The sequence below is a fragment of the Penaeus chinensis genome, chromosome 22, assembly GCF_019202785.1.
Source record: "Penaeus chinensis breed Huanghai No. 1 chromosome 22, ASM1920278v2, whole genome shotgun sequence".
Classification (NCBI taxonomy): Eukaryota; Metazoa; Arthropoda; class Malacostraca; order Decapoda; family Penaeidae; genus Penaeus; species Penaeus chinensis.
Window position 1 is genome coordinate 20,216,787 of NC_061840.1, and position 9,987 is coordinate 20,226,773.

The following is a 9,987-nucleotide window of genomic DNA, read 5'->3' on the forward strand; positions in this document are numbered from 1 at the left end:
GAGATACGCGCACACAAATGCACACAATGAAGTACACGTACATAGACACATCCGAAGGAACAAACACACAAGCAGATACACAAAACACCGATACACAAGCAAATAGACATATAAACACACAAACAAATGCAGAAAAAAACGTGTAAATACCCTAAAACACAACAAAAACAAATAGACAAAAACACAAAACAAATAGACAAAAAGCAAATACGTAAAATACACAAACAGACAGACAAAAAACGCTCAAACAGACAGACAAAAAAACGCACAAACAAACAGACAAGAACCGCACAAACAAACACACACACAAACAAAAACAAATACACACGTACTCCAACATCGGCGTCGCACCTTTCAGTCAAATCTATCGATCCGCCATTAAAGGTATTCCAACACATAAACACAAATACAAACCTTAAAAGCTTGCATATATTTTTGAGACGTTTTATAGCATCGTCTCTTACGTTCCTCATGATAGTGCTATATGCAGTATGATCAAGTAGCAGAGAACGAGGGAATTTCGACCTTCTGTAAGGCGTACGTAGAGGCGATAAGATATAGGTTGGGGGGGGAGGGACCCGTGCATTTACGGTAATGACGTCAGTAATGATAATGACATCGCAGGTGATATTACAAGGCGAAAGAAGTGATCAGAAGTAATGACAATTATTAGAGAACAAGATTAAAAAAGAAAAAAAAAAAAGCATAAGAAATAAATGATAATAATAACTTCTTATTTGGGAGCGAAAGTGTTAGCCAAGAGAAGGGTAATGAAAACGGAACAAAGTCGATATTGATTTTTACCTTCAATAGAATTTTCCCAAAAACAAAAGCTTTGGGCGAGACGGTCGCTGGCGGGGAGAATTGCCCGGGATGGAGGAGAAGAACGGAAAATGGATGAAAGGGAGAGAGAGAGAGAGAGAGAGAGAGAGAGAGAGAGAGAGAGAGAGAGAGAGAGAGAGAGAGAGAGAGAGAGAGAGAGAGAGAGAGAGAGAGAGACAAAGAGAGACTGACAGACAGAGAGAAGGAGAAACAGAAAAATACACAGACAGAGAAAGAGAAAAATGAAATAAAAGCGAGAGAATAGAAACCCCCCCCCCCCCTAAATAGCGAGAGGAAACGCCGAATATCATTTATCCCCGAAAACCAAGGCCCCCGACATGGATATCCATTAAACGCCAATATCCCGCTCGATAGCAACTTCCGCTAAACACCGCGCGTCCGCCTTAAACGCCAGCATCCGCTATGCGACGGCGTCCGCTTCGCCCGCCGAATCGCCGACCGGTTGCCCGACCCGCCGCCGCCGGACGATCACAAGCATGTCGATATCCGGACACTGGAGACGAAGTCGATATCCGAACACCGAACGCGAAGTCGGTACCCGAACACGAACACGTAGTCGATATCCGAACACCGACACGTCGCCGAACGAACGAACATACCATCGATACCCGAACTTTTAACACACCGTCGATACCCAAAGACCTAACATGGAGTCGGCACCCGAACACCGACACCGACCGATCCGACACGCTTCGGACCCCTCGCCCGACCGCCGACGCTCCCTTCGCGTAAAACAGGTAAACAGCCTTCGCGTCCTGGGAGGAAACAGCCACTTAAGCGGACTTCAGTAGCCGCTCGTCACTCAGGGAGGAGGGACCTTCGCGCGCGCTCGCTCCTCCCGCCCGGCGAGAGTTGGGCGAGAATGCGGCGGGATTTCACGAAATTCGGTGAGATTTTACGGGATTTCTGCGAGGCTTTCACGAGAATTTTACGATATTTCACGAGATTTTTTTGCGAGAATCGGGTAGGTGTCATGAGATTTTTCGAGAATTCTGCGAGACTTCACGATATTCGGTGAGATTTCACGGGATATCTGCGAGATTTGACGAGAACTCCGCGAACTCTCACGAGATCTCACGAGGACTCTGCGAGATTCGCCGCGATTTCGCGAAATTTCACGAGAATTCAACGAGATTTCTCCCCGAGGCGTCCAACGAAAAAGCTTCACGAGACACGCTTCGAACCGCCCAGGGCCTCGCCATGAATAATAATAATAGTAAAAAAAAAAAAAAAAAAACATCCCGCATTTTAATATAAAAACCATAAACCCACATAAACTAAAACCTCGATAAACGCAAGTATAGACATAAACTTAAGCTGATTGCAAGCAGAGGCCGTTGCATTTGACGACAACGACCGCTGAAGCCTGTAGTTACCTGTATGATCCAGTTACGTCACAATTATCACCCAATGAACTTTGGAGATAGAGATGGCGGCCTTTGTAATTTATCTGGGTTGTTATAATTATTTTTTGGGTATGTTTTCGTGTGTTTTTTTTTGTTTTTTGTTTTTTGTTTTGTTTTCTCTTTTTCGGGGGAGATGAAGATGAGGAAGGGGGAGGGGGGTGAAGAGGGAAGGAGGGGGATAGAGGAAGTAAGGGGGAGAAAGAAAGAAAGTGAGAAAGAGAGAGAGAGAGAGAGAGAGAGAGAAGAGAGATGAGACAGAGAGAGAAGAGAAAGAGAGAAGTGAGAATAGAAGAAAAAAGAAAGAAAGAGATGAGGTAGAGACGAAGATAGACTACAAATAGACGGGGGAAGGGGGGGGGGGATACAAAGCATAGCTAGGAAGGAGGGAGGGAAGGAGGGAAGGAAAGAGAGAGTGAGGGAAGAAAGGAGAGAGGGAAGGAAAGAGGGAGGGAAAGAGAGAATGAGGGAAGAAAGGAGAGAGGACGGGAAGGAGAGAGTGAGGGAGGAAAGGAGAGAAGGAGGGAAGGAAAGAAGGAAGGAAGGAGGGAGGGAAGGAAAGAGGGAGGGAAAGAGAGAATGAGGGAAGAAAGGAGAGAGGGAGGGAAGGAAAGCAGGAAGGAAGGAGGGAGGGAAGGAAAGAAGGAAGGAAGGAGGGAGGGAAGGAAAGGGGGAAGGAGGGAGGGAGGGAGAAATGGGGGGGGGGGGTCAGGTCACCAAGGAGAGACTAATAAGGGATAAAAGTGAAGTGAAGGGGGGGAGAGAGAGAAGGAGAAGGGGGAGGGAGAGAGGGAGAAGGGAGAGAAGCAGAAGGGGGGGGGGGGTGTCATACCAAGCCTCATGCGAACAATTTGAACACTTGATCTCCCCTTCGTGTTCATCCTGACAAGCCGGGTGAAAGGATGAGAAGAAGAAGAAGAAGAGAGAGAGAGAAAAAAAAAAAGATGAAAATTTTTTTTTTGACGAGGGCAATACTCAAGGTAATTATAATAAAAAAAAAAAAGGTAAGCTTGATTCTGATAATGGAGATCCGACCGTTAATGCTCGTCCGTGAGAGTCCGTGGTGAATATGTTAATATTTTCTTTAACATCGATATTAAAGTTGTTTTCGGTGATGATGATAACGAAAAGTGTTATGATATAGATTGTGGTGATCATATTTAAATGAGTGATGAGGGGAAATGAATAGAATGATAACGATAATAGCGAAAACAGAAATAATGATAATAACAACGATGAATATGGTGATTGATAATGATGATTGTGATGATGATGTTAATGATAATATAGGAATGATAATAGCAATGGTAATAATGATAATAATAATGATAATACCCAAAAAGATAATATCAACAATAATTATAATAATAGTAATAACAATCATAATAATGATGATAAAAAATAATAAAAGGAACAGCAACAACATTAATAATAACTAATAAAAACAACAAACACAGAACGACAATAATAACGCTAATAAAAAAAATAAAAAAAACACGATAATAATGACAGTGATAAATCAAATAAAAACTTATAATAATCAAAGAATGATAATCAATTCAGAAATACAAAAGACAATAATAAGAACAGTTATCGGAAATATTGCAATCAGTAAAAGCGACAATAACAATGACATCAACAGAGAACATTGCAAAATCGACGAATTCATTATTCCGATAAACATAAGGTGCATTGAAGGGGGGGGGGGAGGGGGAGGGGGGGGAGAGGGAAACTTAAATTTTTGCGAGTGATAATCTTTAAAAAAAGTTGTGGTAAGTTACTTATAGTGATAATAAGGTTCATTTTTTAAATCTTGGATAATCACTGTAAATGAAGATAATTCTAAATGTTAAATCTTGGAAAATTATTGCGCTGATGCTAATAATCTTAATGATGATGATATCAAGAATATATAGCAAGAGAGAGAATGATTAACAAATAACTAACAACACCGAATAAAAGAAATACAAATAAATAAGGGCAACAATAAAAAAAAAATATTTAAAGAAAAAAATAGAAATATTATATTATTATTAATAACAGTGGTAATCGGGAAAGCACATAACCATGTCACTACATTTATCATAATCTATATGACTTGTTTTATGATTGATGTTATTACGAATTATCATTATTATCTTTAGTTAACGCGTTTATCATGTCTGCGTTCTCAAATACAGCATAAAATAGGAATTAAATCTCTCGCGAAAAATAACTATAATTAATAGATAATAGAGTGAGAGGAGGAAAAATAAATAAATAAATAAAGAAGAAGAAGAAGAAGAAGAAGACGAAGAAGAAGAAGAAGAAGAAGAAGAAGAAGAAGAAGAAGAAGAAGAAGAAGAAGAAGGAGAAGGAGAAGGAGAAGGAGAAGAAGAAGAAGAAGAAGAAGAAGAAGAAGGAGAGAAAGAAAGATATAGATAGATAGATAGATAGATAGAGAGAGAGAGAGAGAGAGAGAGAGAGAGAGAGAGAGAGAGAGAGAGAGAGAGAGAGAGAGAGAGAGAGAGAGAGAGAGAGAATGAGAAGCAGAGAAAGAGAGACAACGAGAGCGAGCAAAACAGACAGCCAGTCAAACAAACAGACAGGTAGACAGACAGAGAGAGAAGGATGATAATAATGATAGCGATTTACTTGCAACATTGCAGCCTTCATTTAACCGTGCATCACCGCCACTACGCACGCATTTCGAGCGTGAGATATAACGTATACAGTAAACACGAACGTTTGTAAAATAAACGACCAGATCGTATTTCTTTTTTTCACTGAATTTCACGCGATTTAGTTTTTTTATTATATTTAAGTAGATTTAGGGTAAAAGAAAAAGTAAAGGGTATTGAGGATTGAAATAAATCTAAGCGATTTCTATGATATATTTATTGTTGTTCAATTGGATTTCGAGTCAATTGTCCGTCGATATAATTAGGGAGATTTAGAGTAATAAAGAAAAAAGGAAAAAGTAACACGGTATTGAAAATTTAAATAAATCTAAGCGCTTTTTTATGATATATTTATTGCTAATCAATTAGATTTCGAGCCAATTGTCCGTCGGGAAAAGGAAACAAAGAAAACGCTTTTACACGACCCTGGAATAAGCTTGTTTCGAGCCACATCTCCATTACGCGACCCGGAGGTAATCTCAGACAAACCCGATGCTCCGACAAACGAACACTTGTCTTTTACAAACTTTATACATTAGAAGCAAAAAGCTTTACATGACCACTAAGTCTCTTACCCAATTTTTAAAGAGAAATTATGGTAGAGAGAAAAGGTAGAGGAAAGGGAAGGAAAACGCCGATATTTTTTTTAAAAGAGCGAAAAAACACGTCGAGAATTATTCTAAAAAGAATGACAGAGAAAACATACCAATAATTACTAAAGTAGAGAGAAAAAAACACCGATAAATAATAAACAAAAAAACAAAAAAAAAAACATAAACAAATACACAAAAGAGAGACAAAAACAACAATAACAACAAGAAAACGAATACAACACACACACACACACACACAAACAGACACAGATCCCGCGTCGCCTAATCACGGAACGGCACGCAGCCTCAATGTCCTAATTTGGGTTATAAACTCATCACTCAAGCGCCCTCGTGTCGTAAAGGCTGAACGTGCCCGCGGAAACTGTCGCCAGCCCATGAAAAAGTGGGCGGCCGCACGCACGCCCACGCGGGGCCGTTTCGGGAAAGAGGGAGGGTTTGGGAGGGTGGGAAGGGGGGGGGAAGGGGGGGGGTCGTGTCATCCGGGACTTTTGTTGTTGTTGTTCTATTATTATTATTATTATTATTATTATTATTATTATTATTATTATTATTATTATTGGTATTATTTTTATTATCATTATTATTATTACTACTACTATTATTATTACTACTACTAATACTACTATCATTATTATTATCATTATCATTATTATTATTATAATTATTATTATTATTATTATCGCTGTCAAAATCATTGTTCTTATTATCTTTATCATTATTATTACTACTATTACTATCATTTTAAATGTTACCTTCCCAGTCTTTTCGCCTCTCTCTGTCTCCCCCCCTCTCTCTCTCTCTCTCTCTCTCTCTCTCTCTCTCTCTCTCTCTCTCTCTCTCTCTCTCTCTCTCTATCTATCTATCTAAACCCATCTATCCATATCTATCTCTATCTATCTATAATTCTTTCTTTCTATATCTCCGCTTATCTTCCTCTGTGTGTGTCTTCCTCCTCTCCGTCAAGGGATTTCTTGCCAGGAATCTCCTAATTCCTTGAGCAACTCGCCCGTCAAGAGGATTTTTCGAGAAGTGCGAGATCCGAGTTCATTAATTTTTTCTTTCTCTTTCTTGCGGATGGCGAGTCTCTCTTCTTTTTCTCCTCCTGGTCTTTTTCGTTTTCTGATGCTCATTTATTTTTTTATTTTTTTGGTGTTTCCGTTTTCTGATGTTCATTTGTTTTATGTTTTTTTTTTCTTGTTCTGATGCTAACTTGTTTTTCTGTCTTTTTCGCTTTGTGATATTCATTTTCTTTTTTTTCTTTTTTTTTTTTTTTTTGTCTCTTAATGGCGGTATTTATGATTTAGATTTTCCCGCGTTTTCTACGAATTTTGTCGTTCGTGGCGGTAAAGCTATCGTCCTTTTAGGATATAATACACTTTCTCTTTTCGTAGTTATAAATAAACCGTTGATTTAAAACATAGACTACCTCATTTACTTGATAAGTAGATCGCTCATTTAGCATGATAGACTCCTTCCTTTCCCTAATTATAAGATATAAAAGCTTAAGGTATGATACAGATTTCCCCATCTTAATGATAAGCAAATCGTTCCTTTAAGATATACATTTTCACTTTCTTAATGACAAGTAGATCGAGATTTTCGGCGATAATACACTGTTTCACCTTTCTTAATTATGAGGAAATCGATATTTTAGTGTATAATGTACTCTGCTCTATTTAATGACAATTAGATCGTTCTCTTAAAATAAAATACTCACCCTCTCTTTCTTAACGATACTTAGGACGTCCTTTTAGGTTATAATATCTCCGCGTCTTAAAGTAACTCGTTTTTTTTAATTACATTTTTTTCGACGTTTTAATGACAAGATCGTTCTTTTAGTAAATAATTTCTCCTTCTTTTTAATGACGATCTTTACTCTTTCCACAAATTAAATATCTTTCCGCGCGTATTTTTGAGATTGTAACAAAAGCAGGACTGCGATCCAGCCAAGAGATATGATAAAGAGGAGGAGGAGGAGATAGATAGATAGATAGATAGATAGAGAGAGAGAGAGAGAGAGAGAGAGAGGGAGAGAGAGAGAGAGAGAGAGAGAGAGAGAGAGAGAGAGAGAGAGAGAGAGAGAGAGAGAGAGAGAGAGAGAGAGAGAGAAAGAGAGAGAAAGAGAGAGAGATAACAACATGAAAAAAAGAGAATACAATAGAAAATTAAAATGAACGAATGAAAATTGAACGTAAATTAAGAAGAAAAAGAAGAAGAAAAAGAAAAAAAAACAAGGAGAAGAAGCAAGAAAAAGAAGCAAACAAGGAGAAGAAAGAAAAAGAAGGAGAAGAAATCAGAAAAAGAAGAAAAGAAGGAGAAGAAATCAGAAAAAGAACAAAAGTAGAAGAAGAAGAAGGAAAAGAAGAAGAAGAAGAAGAAAAAGAAAAAGAAGTAGAAAAAGAAGAAGAAGAAGATTTGAGGCGAGGGAAGAAGTGCGTCCGCCCCGAGCGCCGGCGATGGCATGATCAAGATGTTAATATTAACAAGTAATATGGTAATCATAATCCAGTACTCAGTCATGCACTCACGCACGCCTACACACGATAATGCAGGCGGAGGAGGGGGAGGGGAGAGGGAGGGAGGGAGAGATAGGAGGGATAGGAGGGAGGTAGGGAGGAGGGAGGGAGGGAGGGAGGGAGGGAGAGAGGGAGAGGAAGGGAGGGAGAGAGGAGGGAGGGAGAGATAGGAGGGAGGGATAGGAGGGAGGAGGGAGGGAGGGAGGGAGGAGGGAGGGAGGGATAGGAGGTATGAAGGAGGGAGGGAAAGAGGGAGAGAGGAGAGATATGGCGGAGAAGGGAGGGAAGGAGGGAAGGACGGAGAAGGGAGAAGAAATGAGAGGGAGTGAAGGGGGAAGAGGGAGAAGGAGAGATGTGTCGGAGAACTGAAGGGGAGAGAAGGGGAAAGTGATAAAGAGGATGAGAGGTTGAACGTGAGAAAGGAGGGAGGGAGGGAGGGAGGGAGGGAGGGAGGGAGGGAGGGAAGGCGGGGCGAAGAGGTAATACCGGAAGAGAGAGAAGAGATGTGAGAGAATGAGGACGAAAGCGTAGAAGGGGAGAGAAAGAGGCACCGAAGGGAGGGAAGATGGATAGGGGGAGATAGAGAGGAGAAGGAGAGGGAGAAGAATGAGGAGAGAAAGAAGGAGATACGAAGAAATGAGAGAGAAAGTGAGACACAGAGAAGAGAAGAGACAATGGGGAAGAGAGAGGAAAGGAAAGGGAGATAGAGAATGAGGCGAAAAAAACAAAAAAAAAAAAAAACACACAGAGAAAGAGGGACGAGAAATAAAAAAGGGGAAATGGAGAAAGAGCAAAAGAGACATTTAAAAACTTCGCGAAAAGTGCAATATTATGTCAGTTAAATCCTAAACTTACGACGTGGAAGCTTCTCGAAGATTTTGGAAATCCGGACCCATCTATTAGGTTCATCGGAAAAATTATCATCGCTCTTTTTCTTTCGCACCTCGCTTTATTATCTATTTTCCTATTCTATTTATCTATTGTTTTTTTTCCTTTTTTTTTTTTTTCCTTTCGTATGTAATTATTATTATTTTTTTTTGTCTCCTTTATGTTGACTTTGTTGGTGATTATGTTTGAATAGAGATCATTTCTTATCTTATCCTTCTACCTTTCTTTTCTTTCCTAATCTACTAAATACCAACTCCCCCCCTCCCCCCCTCCTCCCCCCTTTTCTCCCATTGAGACTTTAGAAAACGTATTCCATTGTTTACAGCGATGTAATAATCAAAACAACTTTCCTGATTGAACTCGCCTCTGGATGAGAAAAAGAAAAAAAAAAAAAAATCTTGTGAGGCATATTTATCAAAAACCCTTTTCATCATTTCTTCTTCTTCTTCTTCTTCTTCTTCTTCTTCTTCTTCTTCTCTTCTTCTTCTTCTTCTTCTCTTCTGTTGTTCTTGTCTTTATTATTATTATTTTTTTCCCCTCCCCCTCGTGTCTCTCCTTTTAAATAAATGTCGTCAGGTTTCAAGGGAATTAATTTGAACCTTCCGTGCTCCCTGCGACGGTTGTAAACACACACATTGTATTCACGAAAACATTTCACGCCATTTTCCAATCAAATTTTTTTTTTTTTTTTAGGTTCGTGGTACGTCTGTCCCTTTTTCCTGCCGTCATAAAGATCATAAAAGAATCTCAAAAAAGACAATCCAAGAAAACAATAAATGAAAAAAAAAAGACATTAACGAGAAGACGAACGGAAGGGGGAAAAAATCAAGAGAGAGAGAGAAAAAAAATGTTATAAATATATTACACTCGTGACCCCTCGAAATCACGTGATCGCTACCGCGGCGTTCAACTTCTTTGTTTCTCGGAATCTCGAAGTTTTCTTAAACCGTCTCGTGCCCGGAGCATATTTGTCCATTAAAAATCCCGGCGCACGGAAAGGTGTCTCGAGCTGAAGAAGACTTTGGCGCAAAAGATCGTGGAGCAATTTTCTATATTTCTTAAT

At 39.4% G+C, this 9,987-nt stretch overlaps 1 protein-coding gene across 1 annotated transcript in view; it reads right to left on the reverse strand.

The window, feature by feature from the left end:
* LOC125036988 (cilia- and flagella-associated protein 251-like) overlaps positions 1-473 on the reverse strand; it is a 53,680-nt gene extending 53,207 nt beyond the window's left edge. Inside the window, exon 1 of the mRNA XM_047629948.1 lies at positions 333-473. Coding sequence (XP_047485904.1) covers positions 333-473 — 141 coding nt within the window. The remainder of the gene's footprint in view (positions 1-332) is intronic.
* Positions 474-9,987: the final 9,514 nt, after the last annotated feature.